At 41.0% G+C, this 27,603-nt stretch overlaps 3 protein-coding genes across 7 annotated transcripts in view; 1 reads left to right on the top strand and 2 right to left on the bottom strand.

Annotated features, from left to right (window-relative positions):
- sidt2 (SID1 transmembrane family, member 2) overlaps window positions 1-27,603 on the top strand; it is a 214,527-nt gene that overhangs the window by 85,173 nt on the left and 101,751 nt on the right. The window lies entirely within an intron of this gene.
- pcsk7 (proprotein convertase subtilisin/kexin type 7) overlaps window positions 1-27,603 on the bottom strand; it is a 152,561-nt gene that overhangs the window by 66,748 nt on the left and 58,210 nt on the right. The gene's annotated exons all lie outside the window — the stretch shown is intronic.
- LOC121304021 (major histocompatibility complex class I-related gene protein-like) overlaps window positions 14,643-27,603 on the bottom strand; it is a 29,672-nt gene continuing 16,711 nt past the window's right edge. The window contains exons 4-7 of the mRNA XM_041234964.1: window positions 22,221-22,508; window positions 18,682-18,792; window positions 17,497-17,529; window positions 14,643-15,633 (exon numbers count right to left, since the gene is read on the bottom strand). Coding sequence (XP_041090898.1) covers window positions 15,608-15,633; window positions 17,497-17,529; window positions 18,682-18,792; window positions 22,221-22,508 — 458 coding nt within the window. The 3' untranslated portion in view covers window positions 14,643-15,607. The remainder of the gene's footprint in view (window positions 15,634-17,496; window positions 17,530-18,681; window positions 18,793-22,220; window positions 22,509-27,603) is intronic.

Genomic DNA, 27,603 nt, shown 5'->3' on the forward strand with positions numbered 1-27,603 from the left:
CGTTACGGTTTCCATGCAAGTGAGGAATAAAATAAAAACCCCTTCAGCCAGCAAAAAACTCATTACAAGTCGACTTAAACCGTTTCAGCTGCGTTTGCCGCAGATATTGTCTTATTCGCGTAAGTGTTACCGAGCTTAAAAGTTGGATGGAAAGATAGTAACTAAAGAAGTAACAGACTCGTCAGAAGGACTGCCTGCTAACATTCCCACAAAATAAGATTTAGCTTCAGGGTCACGACTACCAGCTTCAAACTGTTTGTTTTTCTTAAAGCGAGCACATCCTGCGAGGAAGCCCCTGGTATTTTGCTGTATATTTATTGAAGACAGTAAATATTTCTCGTGTAAAAACTGACCTGCGGCAGCTGCATGAACCCAGCAGAGAATCCCGAGTACAGCCACCCGGGTCATCTCCGATAGTCTCCACAGAGCAGGGTATTCAACACCACACTCGCTTATAAACAACCGGGTTGCTTGTGAAATGGATATTTAATATTTTTAATACAATTCTTCTAGCTTTTGCCAACCACGAACCGATCACACCGCTTATCAGAAACTCTCTCAGTCTGGAATTTTGTGATTGGCTAAGCGAGCGTGGTCCAGCCAATGGGAAGCGCGCATCAGCAGTATCCGGGTGAATAGTTTTGTTCAGGTTTGTGTCTCTGAAGTGAAGCTGGATTGTGTTGTTTTGAAAGTTAGCATTTTTGCAGGAAAGCAGCGATCAAGCTTCACAGCAGCGGGGTTTCTATACGGCGTGGGAAGCCTGTCAGGAACACGAGAGCCACGAAGTGCAGATTTATCAAACCACAATCACTATCCGGGGTGAATAAAAACACTATTTTATTTGCTTATGTAGCGTTGTAGGTTGTGTTTAATAGAGAACTAGACGAGGCTGTTTGGTCCTTGAACACTTCTCTGGTTTATTTAAATCAGATCCGTACACATAACTGAACAACAACAACAGACACCATATTGTGAAATAGTTTTGTTCAGCTTTGTGTCTCTGAAGTGAAACAGAGTGACATACCAGAGGGACTACATTTCCCATCATCCTCCTGCTCACGTATGTAAGATGGATTTACCAGTGAGCAGGAGGATGATGGGAAATGTAGTTCTGAGAGGTCCATGCAGGTACATGTGAAGCCATCTTGGGAGACTGTGGAATGCAATTTAAAAGTTTTAAAAAGAGGTCAAAATGTAAAAATAAATTAAAACAATATAAGCCTTGCTTAAACAGTTGTGGCAACACATGGGAACATGTAGCACTAAAAATAAAAAGGTCCTTCTATACCCTTTAAAGGGTAAAACATTTTAATTTGCCATTCCAGGACTTCAAACACATTTCTCATGGTTGAATTCTGCATTACACAAGTCCAAAAACGGTCTCCACGGTGTGTGTATACAGGAAATAAGATCTTCCTCACATGACGAGTAGTCAAAGCAGCGGCTGAGTAGCTTGTTGGTTTCGAAGCAGGTGGATGCTATCTCTTATCTCTTATCTCTTCAAATTTCATATGGGTCGAGTCCTGTCAAGTCAGCTTTATGAAAAGTAACTAATAGTTTTACTTTTGCAATACATTTGTTTATTATAATGTTCGTGTGCTTATTTAGATGTACATTCATATGGAATATATAAAGGCTATATTTGCACCCAGAGCCGTATGAAAATTCATAATAGCAAAATTGTGACATCAAAGTGTCATTCCATAGAAGATTATTCTTGACCTTTGACCCCTATGTAAAGAGACACGCAAAAACATTGTTCATTACATTCCCTCCGAGTTTGAACCTTAACTGACCTTCCTGTCTGTTAAATATATTTTACGCACCTCATTTCTAAATGAAGAGGTCGCAAATATGGTAACAAGTGATAAGGAGTAAGTTGTCACTTTTTGTGCAAGGCAAGGGTGAGATGAATGTTCAAATAATTATACCTAGAAATGATGAATGAATTGAATGATCCCATTTTCAACGACTGTCCTGAAGAAGCCTGTTGTACAGCATTTAGACTCGAGAGCAGCCATCATCCACCTCATTGAGGGCAGGCCAGGCAATTCTTTCAAGAAACACCTAGAGGAAAAATACACTAATAAACTGCAGGAAAATAAAAACACTAATAAACTGCAGGAAAAAAACACTAATAAACTGCAGGAAAAAACACTAATAAACTGCAGGAAAAACACTAATAAACTGCAGGAAAAAAACACTAATAAACTGCAGGAAAAAAACACTAATAAACTGCAGGAAAAAACACTAATAAACTGCAGGAAAAAACACTAATAAACTGCAGGAAAAAACACTAATAAACTACAGGAAAAAAACACTAATAAACTACAGGAAAAAAACACTAATAAACTGCAGGAAAAAACACTAATAAACTGCAGGAAAAAAACACTAATAAACTGCAGGAAAAAAACACTAATAAACTGCAGGAAAAAAACACTAATAAACTGCAGGAAAAAAACACTAATAAACTGCAGGAAAAAACACTAATAAACTGCAGGAAAAAACACTAATAAACTGCAGGAAAAAAACACTAATAAACTGCAGGAAAAAAACACTAATAAACTGCAGGAAAAAAACTAATAAACTGCAGGAAAATACACTAATAAACTGCAGGAAAAAAACACTAATAAACTGCAGGAAAAAACACTAATAAACTGCAGGAAAAAACACTAATAAACTGCAGGAAAAAACACTAATAAACTGCAGGAAAAAACACTAATAAACTGCAGGAAAAAACACTAATAAACTGCAGGAAAAACACTAATAAACTGCAGGAAAAAACACTAATAAACTGCAGGAAAAAACGAATAAACTGCAGGAAAAAACACTAATAAACTGCAGGAAAAAACTAATAAACTGCAGGAAAAAACACTAATAAACTGCAGGAAAAAAACACTAATAAACTGCAGGAAAAAACTAATAAACTGCAGGAAAAAACACTAATAAACTGCAGGAAAAAAACACTAATAAACTGCAGGAAAAAAACACTAATAAACTGCAGGAAAAAACACTAATAAACTGCAGGAAAAAAACACTAATAAACTGCAGGAAAAACACTAATAAACTGCAGGAAAAAAACACTAATAAACTGCAGGAAAAAAACACTAATAAACTGCAGGAAAAAAACACTAATAAACTGCAGGAAAAAAACACTAATAAACTGCAGGAAAAAACACTAATAAACTGCAGGAAAAAACACTAATAAACTGCAGGAAAAAACACTAATAAACTGCAGGAAAAAACACTAATAAACTGCAGGAAAAACACTAATAAACTGCAGGAAAAAAACACTAATAAACTGCAGGAAAAAACACTAATAAACTGCAGGAAAAACACTAATAAACTGCAGGTGATCTTGCTGAACCTTACTGGCTGTTTTGTTGGATTTCATATTGAAATGGCTTCCTCTCAATGCTCTATACTAGTGTTCTTCATTGCAAGGCCCGCATGGCACTGGCGACCCCTAGTGGACTTTAGTGCGGCCCCCAACAACACACAAATGTGAAAGAGGAGGCCTGGCGGCCCTCACACTGATGTCTTACTCGCAAAAGTGCCCCCCCCCCCCCTGAAAATCAGTGAAGAACACTGCTCTATACAACTCGTTTTTTTGTCTTGAAGACCAAAAACATTAACATTTCATACTAGTAGATGAACTTCACAGAGTTACACACAAAATAAAAAATACATTACATATTTTATAATTAGGAATCACAATTTCAAAACGTTAACACACGCTCATGGGTATTGAAAACATAATTAGGTAACAAAATGTAACTTAGCTGGGAGTTATACAGTGTGTCTGAGGCCCTTGGAAACATTAGTGGAACAACGTCACATCTTTCCTTTAGAGAGGTTTGAACAAGCTGGCTTTATTGGTGACGTCAGAGCAGAAGGAACACACAGCACTGCGAGGTGAAAGGGGGGATGAAACACGCTGTTGCGCGTATTTAATGAACATACAGAAAATAAAAAGTTGAACAAAACACAAACACTATTACAAAATAAACGGCACGTGGGCCAAAACAAATAGACAGACAGACGGTGTACGAACAGAACACAGGTACCGTGCTGGCACTTCCAGCACGCAACAGCAATTGTAATCCTAATAAATCTCTCTCTCACCTGTTCTCCACCGAACACACAACCCCGAGTGAGTGCAAACATGCAGCTTTTATGCAGCTGTAATGAGACTCGATTGCTAATCAATCATTCAATTGGAGTCTCGGTACAACTGCACGTGAATTAATAAAGTGCAATTCCCCATGCTCACATATTATTACATTTTACCTGCACGTGAAGTGCTGTGCAATCCTCGTGCCTAAATACAAATATATATTTTAAACACTCATGTTCATAACCCATATTATATCCCGTGTAACAATGACTGTACACCAACATTAACACACAACACGCAACATACAACACAGAAATACACACAGGGGCGGGGCAACATTGACACAAGAGGCCAAACCAACATTTCCTTCAGACCTTTCCTCAGCTGTTTAACTTGTCTGGTTGTTCTTTCAATAACCTTCCGCAATTAAAAAAAAAAAAAAATCAATTTCATTTGTTTAAAATGACAAAATAAAACAGTAAGCAAACAATTGAAAAGCAAGGTAACTGTAGGTATGGTAATAATGTTTTACGTTTATTACAAAACTAGCACCACAAATTGTAAACCTAAGCTGGATATGAACAAAACAAAAACTAATCACAGCATGAAGGAGGAGTTTGTCCATCAGCCAATGTCGCTTTCCTTTTGTCACCCCTGGAAGATCCCAGCTTCCTGCCGGTTGCAATATTATACTTTTGTCTTCTTCACTTAGATCTGTTTTAGCTTCCAGCTAGAAAACAAAACACAAACACAAACAAAACCGTTATAAACACAAACACCTTCACTAATCACCTGTGTTATGGAAAACATACCATCTTACCACAAATTCAAACTAAGGAACTCTTATTAATAAGAACATATGCATTCACAAATACCTCATCTTATTTACACAACACATTCCAGAGAAAGAAGAAATGTGGCTTCAGACTGAAAAGCAATAGCACACAAAAACGTTTTTTTTAATTGAAAAAAGAAAGCAAAATGAAAGTATTATTTCGATAGGCAGAAGTGTGGGCTAGTGGTCAGGGCTCTGGACTCTGAGGGTTGTGGGTTCAGATCCTGGGTGTGGAACTGCTGCTGAACCCTTCACTCAGATTGCTCCAGTAAAACGCCCAGCTGCATAAATGGGTACAAATGTAAGTCACTTTGGATATAAGTGTCAGCCAAATAAATGAATAGTAAATAAAACAATGTATGATTACTGAACATTTAGCAAGCAGTTTTATTAAGACCTGAAATTAAAGAAATACAAGGTTACTTACTATGTTGATAGTTTCCCGAACATCGATATCAGGACAGTCCTGAATCTCCAAATGTTCATTTCTGGTGCACCTCCCAGCAAGACAAGGACTATTGCAGGACTCAACCCAGCTAAGCACGGACCACCATGTAAGAATGAACAGCCAATCATTCACCAGCTACTTGAAATATATCCCTTTCTAGGAGGAACTGTGACGAGGAGGGAATTAAATGGTCAGGTTCTCCTTCAAACAGCAAAGCTTTTTCAGCGATTCCTGAGGAGGGGAGAAAAAAAAAAAAAAACACATCTGATACTTGGCAAAATGAAACCCATTTAAAAAAATATAAAGTGTGAGAATGACAAAACATGCCCTGCTCTCTGAGGCTGCGCTGCCTACACGTTATTTCCACGGTTATTTGCACCGCGCACCCAGGACTCGAGTCACAGAAGCCTGCAGACCGGTCACTTTGCTTTGAACAGGACCGGCTTCTGCTCTGTTTATAATGGCAGAAAAAAAAAAAAAAACTAAAAAGAAAATCTGAAGATGATTATCAAAACACCTCACCGGACTGGGAGAGTAAAGGATTTTTTAGTTGAACGCAATGGAAAAAACTCTTGTGCCAGAAATAACTGAATGTGTGAATGCAAGAAATTTAACGGTAAATCACAGCATTCACGAGATTATATATACATATATTCTGATTTCAGAAGAGCATCACAAAAAACAGGTATAGCTACAAAAAAAAATGTACACTAAACATATTTGTCGCACAGGTCGGTTGTCACGGGTCGGTTGTCACGGGTCGGTTGTCACGGTCACGGTTGTCGCGGGTCGGTTGTCACGGGGTTGTCGGTTGTCACACGGTCGGTTGTCACGGGTCGGTTGTTGTCACGGGTCGGTTGTCACGGGTCGGTTGTCACGGGTCGGTTGTCACGGGTCGGTTGTCACGGGTCGGTTGTCACGGGTCGGTTGTCACGGGTCGGTTGTCACGGGTCGGTTGTCACGGGTCGGTTGTCACGGGTCGGTTGTCACGGGTCGGTTGTCGCACGGGTCGGTTGTCACGGGTCGGTTGTCACGCGGTTGTCACGGGTCGGTTGTCACGGGTCGGTTGTCACGGGTCGGTTGTCACGGGTCGGTTGTCACACGGTCGGTTGTCACGGGTCGGTTGTCACGGGTCGGTTGTCACGGGTCGGTTGTCACGGGTCGGTTGTCACGGGTCGGTTGTCACGGGTCGGTTGTCACGGGTCGGTTGTCACGGGTCGGTTGTCACACGGGTCGGTTGTCACGGGTCGGTTGTACGGGTCGGTTGTCACGGGTCGGTTGTGCACGCAGGCAGGTGATTCTAACACTGAAATGTGTCACGGGTCTATTGTCAACCAGTTGTAATTTGAGGTCAGTTCCATCTAACATAAAGGTTTGTCGCACATTTTTTTATTTTTTTTTCATACCCAAAGTAAGAAATACATATCTTGTTGTTTATGTTCTAACTCTTAGTAGTACTGGAGTTTGTTTGAACTGGTGGCCATGTTAAATAGAACCTGATACTGGCTATCTTTTGGTGTAAAAACAAAACCAGTAGGTTCTCCCAGCAGTCCTGACAGAATTCAATTATCATGTTAAGTCTGGCTGGGGCAGGTTGTCTCATAGTTTTGGGGGTTGGTTGTCACATGCAAATCCTATAGGAAGAATACTTATATTTTTTCTTTCTACTTTTTTACACCACAATGTGGGATCTGTCGCCATATAATGCTTATTTAAATGATTTCCTGTTTGTCCTCTGGTTCTGTGGAGGCTGTGGTATTATTTTGTAGCATGGGCTGTGGTATTATTTTGTAGCATATATATATATATATTATATATATATATATATATATATATATATATATATATATATATATATATATATATATATATATATATATATATATATATATATATATATATATATATATATATATATATATATATATGTATATATCTATATTTTATATGTTCACATACAAAGTAAAAATGCAACTTTTTCTGTTATTGTGCACAGTAGAAACTGTTATTTAAAAAAAAAAAAAAAAAAAAAAAAAAAAAAAAAAAAAATTATTGTCTACTGTAAAAGCAAGAACACACGCTGTGACAACCAACCCCAGTGTGGGGCAGGGAGTCACGGGTGACCGGCACGTTTTAAACCGTCTATATATCATATTTGAAATAAAGTTATGCTGAAATAAAAACATCAATTTGTAGGTGAAGAGTTATTCTTCAATATAACGAGGAGCAGAACCTCGCAGCGTGGCACCAGACTGAGGAACACAATGAAGAGTACAGAGTGACAACCAGCCCCCGTCTCCCCTATCCTGTGTGTTGCAGAATTAACCATTAATCTCATTTAAGATGTTATGCAACCGGCCAAATGTGTGGTTTTTTTTTTTTGTTATTATTAAGTATACATTTTTATCGTAATAAAAAGCCACCAGTTGCAAAAAAGCGAAGCGCTAGCGCTGTATTTAAAGAACAGGGAGCAGCAATGCGTGATTTCTTCGTGTTTGGGGTTGTTAAATCAGCTTCCAGCATTATTCAGACATTTAAAAGACAGTATTCCGGTCAAATCAATAGTTTGTTATTAATTGCTCGTCATCCATTATAGCCAAAGGATTTTCTCTCTGCAAATCCTTCCGATAAGTGTGCCTCTGTCCTCTTCAATTTCCAAAAATGCTGCCATATCGTTTTTTCGGTTTAAGGGGTCTCAAGGAAATTTAGGTATTTTCACTTTGTTATCCCCTAAAGTCGTTTTGTGCAATGGTTAACTAACTTAAGGGAAATACGGAAATACAAATATTACTTAAGCAGAACATTTGGGGAAACTAAGGGGGGAATTTCACTTTAGGTGTTATGCAACCTGGCACTTGCCTTTATGTCGCAGTTCAAATCTTCAAATCTGCAGCGTTATTTCATACAAACCATGCCCGCATTGACAAAGAATTACCAAAAGACTCTGAACTTCTGTCTTTAAAAGTTAATGCTTTAACCGCCCCGACAGTCATGCGTTATATGTGCTAATTTCCATTTAAATGTGGCGTTTCTGCTATTGCAAATGTTAGATATTATGTTCATGAATACATCTTTTGAGTTTTATCTGATATTTTTATCAGCTCATGTCGGAGCTGAAAAAAATGACTGTTGTCGGTAAAAAGCAAAAGGATAAACAGACGCAAATGTTGACCAAATTTGCCAAACAATCTCAGCCAGCGACGCTAGCCTAGTCTAACAAGTGGCCTGGAACTTTGCCCGTGCAAAAAAACCCTACTCTGACGGGGAGTTTGTGAAAACTTGCCTTAGGGATGTTATTGCTGTCCTATGTCCCAACAACAATCAACTGCAAAAGCAAATTTCACATCACACGGTAGACCGCATCCATCTCAGACCTGAACAGTGACATTGAACTACAGCTGCATTCAGAACAAAGTGCGTTGCAAAGAATGCCAAAAGCACGCAGAGTACAGATCCTGCCTGTATGCGGTATAAGAAAATACATGATAGTTAGCTACTCACCCAAATAAGAAACAAAAACAAAACTATGCTTTTATAAATAGTGAAAATGTATTTGTTTGGATATCAGTATTACGTATGTACTGGAAAAGGTCAGCTTCATTTAATAGTGTGTGTGATAGTAATTGTAATAAAACAATATCAGTGAAATGCTAAATTAATCCCTTTGTAAAGTTTGTGGCTCTGTGTCACTGTACATTTTATTTCCTTGGCTCTTGGTCTGTGAAGGTTGGACACCCCTGATATATGCAAACAAACTTAAAAAAAAAGCTTATTTTTTATTACGTAAAAATCAAACTTAACTACCTTCCATTCCACTTGGGACTTTTTATAGAAGGACAAAATTGTCCTCTCTCTACTCTCAGTACTTTCTCTCAAATCCATTCTTAGGTTTGCTAGTCTCCTGCTGCTTCATCACAGCCTCTGAAAACAAATCAACTGCCACAGCAGGGTTTGCCACGATTTTCAATTCTGAAAAATACAAAAAAAAAAAAATAGAAAAGGTGAACTTATTTCACTGAACACATAAAAAAGTCATTAAAATAATGCAATTCACAAACCATCCTCAGCCTCTCTGTCATCAACAACAGAGACTTCTGTGTCTACTCCGGCATCCCTATTGCTGTCTATGGCATCTCTCAGTCTATCCGAATACACTCCTGGGAGATTTATTGTATTTGGGACTATTTACCTATTTATACCGTTTTACTGTTTACTGTTTAACTTGAAGCTGAAAGTAAATGTGTAGCTGAACTCTGTTGTGGTTTGATTTGGTTTTTGGCTGTTCTTTTTTCCCCCGTTCCTTGTATTTTGTGTGCTTACAGAAAGACGTGCTTGTTGTTAATTAGAAAGCTATTGAGCATATTAAAAGACAAGTACAACCACATAGCTTTCCACCTTGCCTCATGAAAAAGCATATTTTCTATTTATTTGTTATACTTATGGGTTAATATTTTTTTTCATATTACCAGATACGGACGCTGGGGTTGCACCAGTGAAAAGCTGCCACACCCCCTGCATACTTTCAAAATGTTCAGCCACTGCTAATTTCAAATTGCAATCGTTGTAATTTGAAATTAGCAGGAGGGTGAAAATTTAAATTTGATCTAGGCCAATGGTTCTCAACCCCATTCCCACTGTGTTTTCTGGTTGTCAGTGGTTCTCAACCCCATTCCCACTGTGTCTTCTGGTTGTCAGTGGTTCTCAACCCCATTCCCACTGTGTCTTCTGGTTGTCAGTGGTTCTCAACCCCATTCCCACTGTGTCTTCTGGTTGTCAGTGGTTCTCAACCCCATTCCCACTGTGTCTGGTTGTCAGTGGTTCTCAACCCCATTCCCACTGTGTTTTCTGGTTGTCAGTGGTTCTCAACCCCATTCCCACTGTGTCTTCTGGTTGTCAGTGGTTCTCAACCCCATTCCCACTGTGTCTTCTGGTTGTCAGTGGTTCTCAACCCCATTCCCACTGTGTCTTCTGGTTGTCAGTGGTTCTCAACCCCATTCCCACTGTGTCTTCTGGTTGTCATTCCAGCTGAGCTCTCAGTTACTTAAACACACACTTGACTTAATTAATAACGTGATCAATTAAATATTTTAGTAGTTCTTCACTCCGAAACATTTCTAGATGAGTCAGTTGATGAAAATTCGTTTTTTTATCTGCCATTTGAAAATCCAGCTACAGTGGCTCTCAAAAGTATTTACCCCCCCTTGAACTTTTCCACATTTTATTGTCATGGAATCAAAACTGATTTAATTAGGAGTTTTTGCCACTGATCAACACAAAAAAAGTCCATAGTGTCAAAGTGAAAAATAAAATCTACAAATTGTTCTAAATTAATTACAAATACAAAACAGAAAATAATTGGATTGCATGAGTATTCACCCCCTTTGCTGTGACACACCTAAATAAGCTCTGGTGCGACCAATTGTCTTTAGAAGTCCCATAATTAGTTGAATGGAGTCCAGCTGTGTGCACTTAAGGTGTTTCAGATGATTTCAGGTTAAATACACCTGTCTCTGGGAGGTCCCACAGTTGGTTAGTACATTTCCTAACAAAAACTACATTATGAAGATGAAGGAACATTCAAAGCAAATCCGGAATAAGGTTCTTCAAAAGCACCAATCAGGGGTAGGATATAAGAACATTTCCAAGGCATTGAATATCCCCCGGAGCACAGTAAAGTCCATTATTAAGAAATGGAGAGAATATGGCACAACTGTGAATCTGTCTAGAACAGGCCGTCCTCAAAAACTGAGTATCGGGGCGGGAAGGGCACTAGTCAGGGAGGCCACCAAGAGGCCTATGGTAACTTTAAAGGAGTTAGTCTTCCACGGCTGAGCGGGAGACACTGTGCATACGGCAACAATAGCCCGGGAAAATTGCTGTTCACCAAAGATCTCCATCCAACTTGACGAAGCTTGAACAATTTTGCAAAGAAGAATGGGCAAAAATTGCAGTGCCAGATGTGCAAAGCTGGTAGAGACTTATCCAAACAGACTCATGGCTGTAATTGCTGCCAAAGGTGCCTCTACCAAATATTGACTCAAGGGGGTGAATACTTATGCAATCAATTATTTTCTGTTTTGTATTTGTAATTCATTTAGAACAATTTGTAGATTTTATTTTCACTTTGACATTATGGACTTTTTTTGTGTTGATCAGTGGCAAAAACTCCTAATTAAATCCATTTTGATTCCATGTTGTAACACAATAAAATGTGGAAAAGTCCAAGGGGGGTGAATACCTCCTGAGGGTGGAGCCGCCACTCCGAGGGGTTCGGGCCCTCCCTCGAGAGGAGGTCCGCCGTTCGATTCTCCACACCTGGAACATGTGTCGCCCGAAGGGACAGCAAGTTTTGTTGGGCCCAAATCAGCAGCCTGAAGGCTAGGCGATGCAACCCCATGGACCGAAGGCCACCCTGGTGGTTGACATACACCACCACTGATGTATTGTCTGTGCGGATCAGCACATGTCTGTTCTGCACCACGGGTAGGAAGTACTGGAGGGCAAGGAGCATTGCCTGCAGCTCCAACATGTTGATATGCAGGGACATCCTGCAGCCCAACCAGGGTCCGCTGACTCCTCTGCCTTCACAGACCGTGGAGGCGTCCGTTGTCACTACCCTGCGAGTGTAAACCGCCCCGTGGCAATGTTGCCCCACCTCTGTGTATTTCTATGTTGTATGTTGTGTGTTAATGTTGGTGTATAGTCGTTAATACACTGGATGTAATATGGGTTACGCACAAGGATTTGTATTTAGGCACGAGGATTGCACAGCACTTCACGTGCAGGTAAAATGGAGTAATATGTGAGCACGGAGAATTGCACTTCATTAATTCACGTGCAGTTGTACCAAGACTCCAATTGAATGATTGATTAGCAGTCGAGTCTCGGTACAGCTGCATAAAAGCAGCATGTTTTCACTCACTCGGGGTTGTGTGTTCGGTGAGTGGGGAACGGGATTGGAGACGGAGGTAACAGTAATAGTTCGAATAATACCAGCTCACCGTGTTTGTCCGTGTAGTCTGTTTTGTTTGTCTCTTTGTTTTGGCTACGAGCGCTGTGTCTTGTGTTTTGTTTGTCTTGCAACCTTTTATTTTCTGCTCTGTTTAATTATTAAAGGCTGAGCGCAAACAAGCGCTCAGCTTCACCAAACTTCACCTGTCTCTGTCTCTTCTGTGTTGGTTCCTGGTTATGGTCTGACGTCACCCACTACAGCCGTCTTTGTGACACTGACTGATTATTATTAGAGAAAAGTTGGAAATGTGTACCTTGCTAAATACAAGGAAGAATTCATGCAAAGTGTCAGCAGTCTTAGAAGAAGAAGCCATTCAAATCCATAAAGGACTGAAAAAAAACTAAACAGCACATTCACAATCAGCACGGCCAAAAGAACAGAGTTAGGAAACGGCTTGAAAGCTGCAGCAAAACAAACAGCTAAACCAAAAACTTGAACAGATGTGGCAACAGGTGGACTCTGAACTGCAGTTGAAAAGATTAGAGAAACGGGATATTGCGTTAGACATATCTAATAAACTGACACAGAGCTTCAGAAGCCAAGGCAGTTCCGATAATCCAATGTTACAAACTGCCCCGGATTTGACTCAATATGGTAAAAGGTCTTTTACCTTAGTGACAAACATTTTGATCTTAAGTGGTACCAGGGAATCAAATATTGTCTTTGAAAGCTGATTACAGAGAAGAGCAAATCAGTTGGCAACACATATATAGCATGCTGCTGTGAGTTTATCACCAAGAATAAAGCAAATGGAGCAGAACACCATGAAACCTATTCAAGAAAGCTGCTACACATTGTGGATGAGTGGGAGCAAGAATATAAGGGTCTAAAAACCAAGTCTATGTTCGCTCAGGAGCTAAAGCGGTTGTGTCTGGAGAAGTTCAAATGTCAGAACTGGTCTACTTTTACAGACCTTAAACCAAGAGAAAGATCAGTGCCAAAAGAAAGAGAAAGATCAGAGTCAAAAGAAAGAGAAGAAATGAGAGGATGTCTCCCTGACGCCTGCTGTCAAGCAGTATGCAAACAGGGGTCTGGAATAGAAATCGAAGATGACATTTTAACAGGAGCACAAGCTTTACAGTATATTGTAGCTCTGGGGCATTTTTCCAGTTTTCAATTTTAAAGCAGCTGCTGACTGAAGAAAATGTTAAGAACTATTTGAAGAGCATGAATGAGTATAAAGAGTCAGGAATGGCTTTTTCAGTGCATTGTAGAACATTTTGTAAAAGATGCCAAGCTAGGGCATTTAGAAAAGAAATGTCTTGACACAATATCAAAGAGAATCAAAGAAGCCTTCTGAACATCTTGAAATAAAAAAAAATCCTGTCTGAGTTCATCCAGATCTTCTGCAATCCTTTGGATAAAGACATTGTGATTTCTGAGTTCATCCAGATCTTCTGCAGCGCTTTGGATAAAGACATTGTGATTTCTGAGTTCATCCAGATCTTCTGCAGCGCTTTGGATAAAGACATTGTGATTTCTGAGTTTATCCAGATCTTCTGCAGCGCTTTGGATAAAGACATTGTGATTTCTGAGTTCATCCAGATCTTCTGCAGTGCTTTGGATAAAGACATTGTGATTTCTGAGTTCATCCAGATCTTCTGCAGCGCTTTGGATAAGACATTGTGATTCCCAGGGTCACTTTGGGAGCCATTCTGTTTCAGAACAATGCCAACAACGAGGAGTTTTCCAGCATGAATTTTATTGAGGATTTGAAGCAGATGCCGAGTGATGAATTTTCTGAAGAGTGTTACATCAAACAGACACTCTGATCTGCCCTGTAAACCACAGAATGAATTGGTTGAGTGTTTGGTTGTAGAAGGATAGCTATGGCCGGAGGGGTGGACCACAAAGAGCACTTTGCTTCAGCGGATTGACCAATTGGGTTGCTAGATATACATTTGAGAATTCAAGGAAACTAATCGAATGTAAATAGTAGGAGTACATTCTGGAGCAAAGATACACATTGGTATTTCTATCCATATAACAATATCAAACATTTTATCCTGACTGTAAAATTCACCCGATGCAAACATTGAAGCCTCTGACTACTGGAAGTATGTCCTGCCACATTTAATGAACAGTTTGCCGAGAACTGCAATGCAAATCAAGCTGATATCCCAAGAGAATGGAAACGTATCACAAAAGAGAAAGCACTGAAAAGCTTACAGGAGACGGTTTTCATGAAATGAGATGCAGTGCCCCACAGTCTTGTCCAGGTGAAGAATAAAATAATTAGTTTGAAGGGATTTGCTCCTACTCTGTATTACTGTATGACATTATAATAACATGCAATTGCACCTTTAAAGATGTTTCTGTTCAAACATGCTGCTTGTTAGATCAGTTTGAAATACACTGTTTATTATCATTATAAACAATGCTGGCTGGATGAGACAGCATGGGTATGAATGAGTTTCATCAACTCAGAAATGAATCTGTACCAGCTGATCATGTGTTTAATATATTGTAATGGTTTATACTGGATCAGCTGAGCATGTGTTCAATGTATTGTAATGGTTTATACTGGATCAGCTGAGCATGTGTTTAATATATTGTAATGGTTTTATATATTTTACAGTTTAATGGATTCTGTATTTTAATGGGGTGCATTCTTGGATTTTTTCCTGATCAGTCTATGGGAGGAAGTCCAAAGAGGATGGGGTTTAGAATGTAGTTACCATGATGCTAATGTCTGTCAGACAACCACGTAATGTCTGAAATATTGCAAAACAAAACAAGAATCCCAATGCCTGTTCTGATCTATCTGTTCGTTAACCATTGCATGAATGTAAAGAGGCGCCCCATATATCTACTGAACTGACCCCTATACCAGTTTCTGATCCTAGATTAAGTGCTCTACTGTATTCCCAAAGCATCAATCAATCAACCAATCAATCTTTATTTTATATAGCGTCTTTCATAGTGGAACACCATCACAAAGCGCTTTACAAGATAACAAGAAAATCTGTAATACCTCAAAATACAGAGAAATGCATAACACATGATATACAGTTATAAACCAAACCCCAAAAAATCATAATATATTAAATACAGTGGAAAGTGCAGAATACATGAAACAGTACAATACAGAGGAAAGTGTATTGGTTTGTGCGATCGCTCTGTGTGGCAATATCTGGGTAAATAAAGTGTAAAAGATGAAGTCTCAGCTGAGCTGTATATTCTCTATCTGTGCCGTCAGCTTCTCTGCAACAGGGTCACACCTGGAACAATACAGACATGGAACAAAAAGACTGTGGTTAGTAAAGCACATGGGTGAGAAAAGCACAATGGAACCAGTTTGTTTGTGTTTGCTCCCTCAAAACTAGCAAGAAACAACTCAAATTATAATTAAACTGCTGCTCCCTGCACCTCTGTTACACAAGACAATGCTGGAGTATCAGTGAGAAGCAGGAGCGCTCTCAGGATCTCCTCTGAACTCTACCCTCCTTGTTGGTGTGCTGTGCTCTGTCCTATCAAGACAATGCTGGAGTATCAGTGAGAAGCAGGAGGACTCTCAGGATCTCCTCTGAACTCTACCCTCCTTGTTGGTGTGCTGTGCTCTGTCCTAGTCAGACAATGCTGGAGTATCAGTGAGAAGCAGGAGCGCTCTCAGGATCTCCTCTGAACTCTACCCTCCTTGTTGGTGTGCTGTGCTCTGTCCTGTCAAGACAATGCTGGAGTATCAGTGAGAAGCAGGAGCGCTCTCAGGATCTCCTCTGAACTCTACCCTCCTTGTTGGTGTGCTGTGCTCTGTCCTGTCAAGACAATGCTGGAGTATCAGTGAGAAGCAGGAGCGCTACAGGATCTCCTCTGAACTCTACCCTCCTTGTTGGTGTGCTGTGCTCTGTCCTGTCAAGACAATGCTGGAGTATCAGTGAGAAGCAGGAGCGCTCTCAGGATCTCCTCTGAACTCTACCCTCCTTGTTGGTGTGCTGTGCTCTGTCCTATCAAGACAATGCTGGAGTATCAGTGAGAAGCAGGAGCGCTCTCAGGATCTCCTCTGAACTCTACCCTCCTTGTTGGTGTGCTGTGCTCTGTCCTAGCAAGACAATGCTGGAGTATCAGTGACACTGGCGTCCGTTATTCATGTGAGACTCACAGGAAAACAACAGCTCTGCAATCTCATGCAGCTCAGAAGAGTCAGGCAACTGTCACCTTAAAAATGGCAAACCATCTATAGTACCAATCAAAAAAAACATTTTGAAATATAAGCAGTGCTGTTTTTAATACATTTTTCTGGGGTGATAACTGATTGATTCAGAAAAAGAACAGAACCCAATAGTTATTAAAAGTGCATGAAAATGTATCTTTACCTGTCGTCGCTGGTGGAGCTGGATGAAGCAACTTTGATCTTTGCTGAAAAATAATAATAATAATAATAATAATAATAATCTGCACAAAGAAGAGCAAAGCCCTTCTCCCTTGGGTTTACAACTCTGACCCATAGAAAACAATGATCTCCTAAAAGCAGAGCAAACCAGGGAGAGACAGCTCTGCACAAACACATCTATTACAACTCTCCCATAGAAAACAATGATCTCCTAAAAGCAGAGCAAACCAGGGAGAGACAGCTCTGCACAAACACATCTATTACAACTCTGACCCATAGAAAACAATGATCTCCTAAAAGCAGAGCAAACCAGGGAGAGACAGCTCTGCACAAACACATCTATTACAACTCTGACCCATAGAAAACAATGATCTCCTAAAAGCAGAGCAAACCAGGGAGAGACAGCTCTGCACAAACACATCTATTACAACTCTGACCCATAGAAAACAATGATCTCCTAAAAGCAGAGCAAACCAGGGAGAGACAGCTCTGCACAAACACATCTATTACAACTCTGACCCATAGAAAAGATATTAAGAAGGTACAGGCAGTTTCTACAAACCGGTTTTCATGTAGCGCAAGAACGGTATTTAAAGAACTTCAACCTAACCTCTGCAACAAATTCAGAGTGGTCTTTTCAATTGTAATTGTTGAATTCAATTCTGTTTGCTTTTCTCCAGCCTTGATCTTCACTAGAAGTGTTTTATTTCTTCTTCTTAAATGTATGCAACTAAAACACATCTAAAATACTCACTCTGCGCTGCTGTGTAGTCAGGGCTCCTGGCACCTAGGAGTGAATTACAAAACTCAGGGTTACTGTATTTACAAGTGAATCTATCAGCAGCTTCATATCATTGAGAAATGTACTGTCATCATTCTACACACTGGAGAAGGTTGTGATTGCACTTGTGTTATTAGTGCACACATGCCAGGGCTGGATTCACTTTCCCTGCACCCAGCCCTGCTTTATAGAGCTATAGGACCCTGTTGAGATTCACTGCTAAAAGCACTCCCTAAAATCACACAGAAACTCTGACCCATTTTTTGCAGTTTTAGCACTAAACCCACAGCAGATCTTGTTCTGAAGATTCTGCCAGCTACTCTCCTTCATGTGCATTTTTTATTTTTCACATATTAAAAGAACAAAAACAGTAGCCCAAGTAAATTCATGTCTGGGGGCTCAAGTCATTTCTCCTTCAGTGACCAGGGTGACCCATCCAGCTTTGGACAGGACTGCCCTGAAACTGCGGGTCAGTATCCCTGTCCAGGGCCTCCCAAACTCCACCGACTGCAATGAGATAAACACTGAGAGAATGTACAGGAGCGCTAGCTATATGTTGCTTTCAGCCTCTGTGTCACTGATGTGTGGGTTCTTGTTGTAAAGTGCATGTCTAAAATACTAGATTCATGTCCTTATCAGCACCTGTAAGAGTCCTGTTGAGCTTATAGGCACACATTATTAACATTGTTTTCCAAGAGCACAGCATGTGTGTTTAACTCTTGTTTGGTAACATTTCCAGTACTCTGCAAATCTGGAGTTCCATCAGTGGTTGAAACCCTTGGGTAGCTGTTTCAGGAGTTAGGGCTCGATCCATCCTCACTGCTGCCAGGAGTTTATTCAGAACCTAAACTCTAAGGCCAGCTGAAAGCTGAGTCCAGAGAGGACTGTGGAAGACAGCTCTTCAGATTCCTACATGGAGGAATCAGCAGCCCAGTGCAAAGACTAGTACAGGAACCTTTTACACATTTACTGCAGGAGAGACCAGGGGCGTTAAAAGACTGGGATCAACTAGAAATGGGAGTTTGTTCATGCTAAGCTCATAAATTTGTATATTTCATCAGGACCTGTCTATTCTGTATATACAGAACACAACTGATAAAGGAATTGGAAATGCAGCATTAATGAAGCAGCTCTTAACCCCGCCTCCCTCTCTCTCACCTGATGCTCTTTTCTTCCAGATGTGAACTCCTATGATCACTGCAATGATCAGACCCAGAGCAGCCAGCACACCACCAGCAACAACCCCCACGTTCAGAGCAGCCTCTGGAGCTGCAAACACACAGGAGACTGTTTAGCAAAAGCAATCAGTGAAGATAATGACCCACATCCCTGCAGCAGGCATTAGGCTCTGTGTAAAGCACAGTAATACCAGTGGTGTGAAAGTTTACCACAGGCATTTAGCATTTCCAGTAAAACCAGTCTAATCCAGCCCCTCTACAAACCAGCATTCTGGGTAATTCAGCATGATTTACGAGTACCGACCAAATCCCTATTGAAATGAATGGTGTGATCCAGTCCTCTACAATCCCTATTGAAATGAATGGTGTGATCCAGTCCTCTACAATCCCTATTGAAATGAATGGTGTGATACAGTCCTCTACAATCCCTATTGAAATGAATGGTGTGATACAGTCCTCTACAATCCCTATTGAAATGAATGGTGTGATACAGTCCTCTACAATCCCTATTGAAATGAATGGTCTAATCCAGAATCAATGGTGTCTAATCCATCCAGTCTAATCCAGCACTCTAATCAATCCCTATCTGAATCATGTCTAATCCAGTGTGATGTCTAATCAGTCCTCTAATCAATCCTGTCTAATCCAGCACACTTTCTAATCCAGGTCTAATCACACCCTGTCTAATCCAGCACACTGTCTAATCACACCCTGTCTAATCCAGCACACCCTGTCTAATCACACCCTGTCAATCAGCACCCTGTCTAATCACACCCTGTCTAATCCAATCACACCTGTCTAATCACACCCTGTCTAATCACAGTCTAATCCAGCTGTCTAATCCAGTTGTCTAATCCAGCACCCTGTCTAATCCACCCTGTCTACCAGCTGTCTAATCACACCCTGTCTAATCACACCCTGTCTAATCCAGCACCCTGTCTAATCCAGCACCCTTTCTAATCCAGCACCCTGTCTAATCACACCCTGTCTAATCCAACACACTGTCTAATCACACCCTGTCTAATCCAGCACCCTGTCTAATCCAGCACCCTTTCTAATCTAATCCAGCACCCTGTCTAATCACACCCTGTCTAATCCAGCACACTGTCTAATCACACCCTGTCTAATCCAGCACCCTGTCTAATCCAGCACCCTGTCTAATCACACCCTGTCTAATCCAACACACTGTCTAATCACACCCTGTCTAATCCAGCACACTGTCTAATCACACCCTGTCTAATCCAGCACCCTTTCTAATCCAGCACCTTGTCTAATCCACCCTGTCTAATCCAGCACACTGTCTAATCACACCCTGTCTAATCCAGCACCCTGTCTAATCCAGCACCTTGTCTAATCCTGTCTAATCCAGCACCCTGTCTAATCACACCCTGTCTAATCCAACACACTGTCTAATCACACCCTGTCTAATCCAGCACCCTTTCTAATCCAGCACACTGTCTAATCACACCCTGTCTAATCCAACACACTGTCTAATCACACTGTCTAATCCAACACACTGTCTAATCAAGCACCCTGTCTAATCCAGCACCCTTTCTAATCCAGCACCTTGTCTAATCACACCCTGTCTAATCCAACACACTGTCTAATCACACCCTGTCTAATCCAGCACCCTTTCTAATCCAGCACCTTGTCTAATCACACCCTGTCTAATCCAGCACAATCTGTCTAATCCACCCTGTCACCCTGTCTAATCCAGCACCCTGTCTAATCTGTCTAATCCAGCACACTGTCTAATCCACACCCTGTCTAATCCAGCACCTTGTCTAATCACACCCTGTCTAATCCAGCACACTGTCTAATCCAGCACACTAATCTAATCACACTGTCTAATCCAGCACCCTGTCTAATCCAGCACCTGTCTAATCACACCCTGTCTAATCCAGCACACTGTCTAATCACACCCTGTCTAATCCAGCACACTGTCTAATCCAGCACCCTGTCTAATCACACCCTGTCTAATCCAGCACACTGTCTAATCACACCCTGTCTAATCCAGCACACTGTCTAATCACACCCTGTCTAATCCACACACTGTCTAATCCACACCCTGTCTAATCCACACTAATCCACACCCTGTCTAATCACACCCTGTCTAATCCACACCTGTCTAATCCAGCACACTGTCTAATCACTGTCTAATCACACCCTGTCTAATCCAGCACCCTTTCTAATCCAGCACCTTGTCTAATCACACCCTGTCTAATCCAACACACTGTCTAATCACACCCTGTCTAATCCAACTGTCTAATCCACCCTGTCACCACACCCTGTCTAATCCAGCACCCTGTCTAATCCAGCACCCTGTCTAATCCAACACCTGTCTAATCCAACACACTGTCTAATCACACCCTGTCTAATCCAGCACCCTTTCTAATCCAGCACCTTGTCTAATCACACCCTGTCTAATCCAACACCCTGTCTAATCACACCCTGTCTAATCCAGCACCCTGTCTAATCCAGCACCCTGTCTAATCCAGCACCCTGTCTAATCCAGCACCACTGTCTAATCACACCCTGTCTACCACACTGTCTAATCACACCCTGTCTAATCCAGCACCCTGTCTAATCACACCCTGTCTAATCCAACACACTGTCTAATCACACCCTGTCTAATCCAGCACCCTGTCTAATCCAGCACCCTGTCTAATCACACCCTGTCTAATCACACCCTGTCTAATCCAACACACTGTCTAATCACACCCTGTCTAATCCAGCACCCTGTCTAATCACACCCTGTCTAATCCAGCACACTGTCTAATCACACCCTGTCTAATCCAGCACCCTTTCTAATCCAGCACCTTGTCTAATCACACCCTGTCCAATCCAGAACACTGTCTAATCACACCCTGTCTAATCCAGCACACTGTTTAATCATACCCTGTCTAATTCTATAAAATTTTCCAATCCCAGACGCTGCTGGACTGTACAGGTTTCACTGTACCTTGTTTTACCAGTTTATTCCAATGCTCTGTGCTTTGCCATGCTTGCCTACTGTATGTTTTACTATGCTTTTACCATCATTGCACAATGCTCTGTTATACTTAGCTAATACCAGATATATCAGTCAACTTTCATAAGGGTACATTCATGAGATAAACTAATCTAGCCCCAACTGTTCTTAAAGCAGACCCCTGTGTGAAGTGGTATCAGGAGGTAACTTCAGCTGGGAAATCCCTGTTGCAATAAAAAGCTTTTGAATGAAGAGAATGTCTGCAGCGTTTTTGTGATTTCTTATTATATACTTCAGCTACAGCCTCCCTCCCTCTCTTCCTGCTCACACAGTCTATTTCAGTACCTGTGTCTCAGGTACAGCCTCCCTCCCTCCCCTCCCTGCTCACACAGTCTATTTCAGTACCAGGGTCTCAGGTACAGCCTCCCTCCCCTCCCTCCCTGCTCACACAGTCTATTTCAGTACCAGGGTCTCAGGTACAGCCTCCCTCCCTCCCCTCCCTGCTCACTCAGTCTATTTCAGTAGCAGGGTCTCTCTCTCTCTCTTACCCCATTTCACATCCATCTTCTCATCCAGGCTGGCGTGGTGCACCTGGCAGGAGTAGCTGTGTTTCTTCTGGTCCTCTGGACTCACTGTCAGGATCTTTCTCAGCTGGTAGGTTCTGTCCCCGTTGGGTAGCACCTCTCCACTCCATACCCCCTCCTCCAGCAGAGCCTCTCCGTCTCTGACCCAGTTCACCTCAACCTCTCGGGGGTAGAACCCTGTCACGTGGCAAATGATGTCCGTTCCTGCAGATTCACGCGCTTTCCTCTGTATCAGCGTCACTGCAGGACGGACTGGTGAAAGAGAACAGCAGTGCTGTTACAGTTAGACCCCAGTATTGTTTCATGCAGTATTCAATCACACTGTAGAAACACCCTCCACTCTGATTGGCTGAGAGGGTGTATGTAAATGGAGCTAAGGTATGGCTGTCACAAAGACGGCCGGAGTGGGTGACGTCAGACCAGAAACAGGAAATAACCAACAAGACAGGTGGAGTTTGGTGGAGCTGAGCGAATGGTTTCGCTCAGCATTTAATAAGGGAACAGACAGTCAGGAAATAAAAAGGTTGCAACAAACAAAAACACAGGACACGGCACTTTCGCCAAAATAAATAGACAAACAAAACGGACTAAACAGACAAACACGGTGAGCTTCTATTTTTCTTACAATTATCACAATTACGTCCGTCTCCAATCCCGTTCTCCGCTCACCGAACACACAACCCCGAGTGAGTGCAAACATGCAGCTTTTATGCAGCTGTACCAAGACTCGATTGCTAATCAATCATTAAATTGAATGCGACAAGGCTAAGCAGAGAGGCTGTTCTGTGCGTTACCATTCCAAACCCCAGTAACAAGTAGCTACAGAACTGAGGGAGAACTCGCCTCTATGAAAGGGTCAACTCCACCCCCCAGCTGCCATTTATTTCCATGTGAAAAATTGTCTTCAAAACAATTTGTGCTATATTTTTTTAAATACACTTATTGTTATAATGAAAAATGGAAATTCAGTATTTCAACAGAACTGAAATAACAAAATAACAACAATGTGTTTACAATTATAGCACTATAACAATATAAATCACAACATAGCAATGTTATTTCCAGTGGCAGTATTATATAAGCAGAAATAACATATTAGTTTTTTTTAGAATTGCAGCATTATAACATTGTAATAATTGTGTAGGCATATCACTTTTTAGAAATAGTTTTTTGTGTGATAGATTTCAAAACATTTATCAATGCTAATGTCTTTATGTAGCACACATACACCCAGGAATGGAAACAGACAGTATCGCATCTCAATTCGAGATCGAACACATATACACCCAGGGATGGAAACAGACAGTATCGCATCTCAATTCGAGATCGAACACATATACGCCCAGGGATGGAAACAGACGGTATCGCCCAGGGATGGAAGCTCGCAATTCGAGATCGAACACATATACGCCCAGGGATGGAAACAGACGGTATCGCATCTCAATTCGAGATCGAACACATATACGCCCAGGGATGGAAACAGACGGTATCGCATCTCAATTCGAGATCGAACACATATACGCCCAGGGATGGAAACAGACGGTATCGCATCTCAATTCGAGATCGAACACATATACGCCCAGGGATGGAAACAGACGGTATCGCATCTCAATTCGAGATCGAACACATATACGCCCAGGGATGGAAACAGACGGTATCGCATCTCAATTCGAGATCGAACACATATACGCCCAGGGATGGAAACAGACGGTATCGCATCTCAATTCGAGATCGAACACATATACGCCCAGGGATGGAAACAGACGGTACGCCCAGGGATGGAAACAGACGGTATCGCATCTCAATTCGAGATCGAACACATATACGCCCAGGGATGGAAACAGACGGTATCGCATCTCAGTTATCCGGCTCCAGCGAGTACTATGATGTGTTTAATAAAACTGATTATTAAAAAACATAAAATTATTAAATTATCAAAGACTTTTAATTTCTGTCAAAAATACATACTGAGATCTGAGAAAAAACACGCACTTAGCTAGCCGATATTATTTGCGTTTTGTTGTCCTTGTTTTGGAGTACTGTCTGACCGAGGCTGTGATGACTTTAGTTTGACTTGTGTTTTGCTCTGTGATTGTTGTGGTCTTTCTAATGGTTTTTATGCTCATGTAGGACTAGTGCTTGTTTATATGTACATAAAGACACCACCCCCTCTCTTAGCTTGATTAATAATTAATTTATTTGAATAATTACAATAGTTTAAATTAATGTATGTTAATCAACTTGAATGAATACTATATGATTATTACCACATTAGATCACCGACTAAACACAGACAATCTATTAGTTATTAGGGCTGCAATGAAGGCTTGCCTACATTTTGATCTTCAACTTTTCGAACCTTTGATGGTACTCATTTGCATAATTTACTGGTGACATCATGTCACAGAGACGGCCGAAGTAGGCGGCGTCAGAACCAGGAAAAGGAATGAACACAAAGACAGATGATGTGAAATGATGGGGACGCTTGCTTGCGCCTGTTTATTATAAATAAAAGGTTTAACAAACACGAAAAAACAGGACACGGCACTGGTAGCCAAAATAAACAGAAACAAAAACGGACTAAACTTAACAAAACGGTGCAGGGACAGACACACTGACAAACACGGTGAGTTCTGAACACACAAGTATCGTGCTGGTCCCACCAGCACACAATAGCAGTTGATATATCTAAGTTTCTCCTTCTCTCGCTCCCGTTCTCCACTCACCGAACACCCAACCGCGAATATGTGACAACGTGCATCTATATATACTGTTGTGCTGGGATTCAATTACCAATTAATTATTCACTTGAATCCCAGCACGTGAATTAATAAAGTGCATTCCCTGTGCTCACATATTACTACATTTTACTTGCACGTGAAGTGCTGTGCAATCCTCGTGCCTAAATACACATATACATTTTAAACACTCGTGTTCCACAGACCCGTTTATATCCCGTGTACCAATGACTATACACCAACATTAAACACACAACATATAACAGATAATATACACAGGGGCGGGCACTTTGTCACACATCACCATAGCTACTTATTTATATTTGATTGAAAATCCTATTATTTTAAAGGTAATTGTGGCAGTGTGCCCCGCCCCTGTGCACATTTTTGTGTTAGATGTTGTATGTATTGTGTTAATGTTGGTGTATTGTAGTTGGTACACGGGATATAATATGGGTTACGAGCTCAAGTGTTTAAAATGTATATTTGTATTTAGGCACGAGGATTGCACAGCACTTCACGTGCAGGTAAAATGTAATAATATGTGAGCACGGGGAATTGCACTTTATTAATTCACATGCAGTTGTACCGAGACTCCAATTGAATGATTGATTAGCAATCGAGTCTCAGTACCGCTGCATAAAAGCAGCATGTTGAGACTCACTCAGGGTTGTGTGTTCAGGGTGAAGAAACAGGTGTGGAGAAGGAGAATTAAAAATATAAAAAGTATATATACATTATATATATATATATATATATAGTATATATACTATTTAATTTGGCTTAGAGTGGCATGTCCTGTTTTGTGTTCACTTCTTAGTCTTACTATTTATTAAAGATTCAGCTACGCCCGTTTCAAACAAAAAATACCTTGTTTGGTGTCGCTTCTTCCTGGTCCGTGACGTCACTACACCTGCGCACTGCGACCACTCGCCACAGTAACACATATAAATGGAATCAAACATTCACATGTAGATAAAAATATGTTATATGATGTTTGCAATATACAGTGCCTATAGAAAGTCTACACCCCCATTCAAAAGTTTTACCTTTTGTTGCCTTATAGCCTGGAATTAACAATATCCCAAGCACTCCACAAATCTGGCCTGTATGGTAGGGTGGCAAGAATGAAGCCATTACTCAAGAAAGCCCACCTTGAATCCCGTTTGAAGTATGCAAATAAATACTCAGGAGATTCTGTAGCCATGTGGCAAAAAGTTTTGTGGTCTGATGAAACTAAAATGGAACTTTTTGGCCTAAATGCAAAGCGTTATGTTTGGTGTAAACCCAACACAGCGCATCACCCAAAGAACACCATCCTTACTGTGAAGCACGGTGGTGGCATCATCATGTTATGGAGATGTTTCTCAACAGCAGGGACTGGGGCACATGTCAGGATAAAAGGGAAAATTAATGGAGAAAGTACAGAGAAGTCCTTGAGGAAAACCTGCTGCCCTCTGCAAGAAAGCTGAAACTGGGACAGAAGTTCACTTTTCAGCATGACAACGACCCAAAGCACACAGCCAAAGCTACACTGGAGTGGCTAAGGAACAAAAAGGTAAATGTCCTTGAGTGGCCCAGTCAGAGCAGCGACCTAAATCCAATCGAAAATTTGTAGCATGACTTGAAGACTGCTGTCCATCAACGCTCCCCAAGGTACTTGACAGAGCTTGAACAGTTTTGTAAAGAAGAATGGTCAAATATTGCCAAATCTAGGTGTGCAAGTTGGTAGAAACCTATCCCAGCAGACTCACAGCTGTAATTGCTGCCAAAGGTGCATCCAGGGGGGTGAAGACTTATCCAATTATGATCTTTCAGTTTTGTATTGTTAATTTTTAATTTTTTTTCTCAATAAAAACTTTTTTCCCCCCTAACAGTGTGGAGTATGGTATGTAGATAAGTGAAAAAAAGCCTAATTTAAATGCACGAAACTTTCAGGCACTGACACAACAAAATGTGAAAAAAGTTCAAGGGGAAGTAGACTTTCTATAGGCACTGTATACAGTAAGCTTGCATTGCACAAGTGCAGCAGACTTAGTCAAAACAAAGCTTTCTTTAACAGTCATCGTTCCGAGCAGCTTATCAGCCACGTTTTACTGCTGCTGAAAATATTAATAATAGTAATAATATGACCTTACGCTTGTCAAGTGACCCCAGAGATTAGTTATACCTCCATGATACTAGTCGCTTGGACAGTTTGCATTCAAATTTTTTGGTCACCTGGGCATTTAACAAAAAAAATTCAAAACAGCAGACTGGTTGTGAGATATTTGTTTTAATACAGGTTACCCTATCGATTTGCTGTCGAGACGGTGAATGAAGAAAGTAAAGGTCTGCCTCTGGATAACACGAGCTGGAGGGGGGGGGGGGGTACGGACGGTGCTCAGTTTTCAAAATTAAAATTATTAGTCCTATCGTATATTTTATATGTTTCAAACATATTCTACCATAGCACTTCTCTTACACCATCTTGTACACAAGGTATTCAGAACACATTTTACTGAAGCAATACAACCCCCCCCCCCAGTGCTTTGGATACTATACCCTGCTCCAAACACAGCAGCGACACATATACAGCTGCTACGTAGAACAATTTGGTAGATTTTAAT

Source organism: Polyodon spathula, chromosome 36, assembly GCF_017654505.1.
Source record: "Polyodon spathula isolate WHYD16114869_AA chromosome 36, ASM1765450v1, whole genome shotgun sequence".
Lineage (NCBI taxonomy): Eukaryota > Metazoa > Chordata > Actinopteri > Acipenseriformes > Polyodontidae > Polyodon > Polyodon spathula.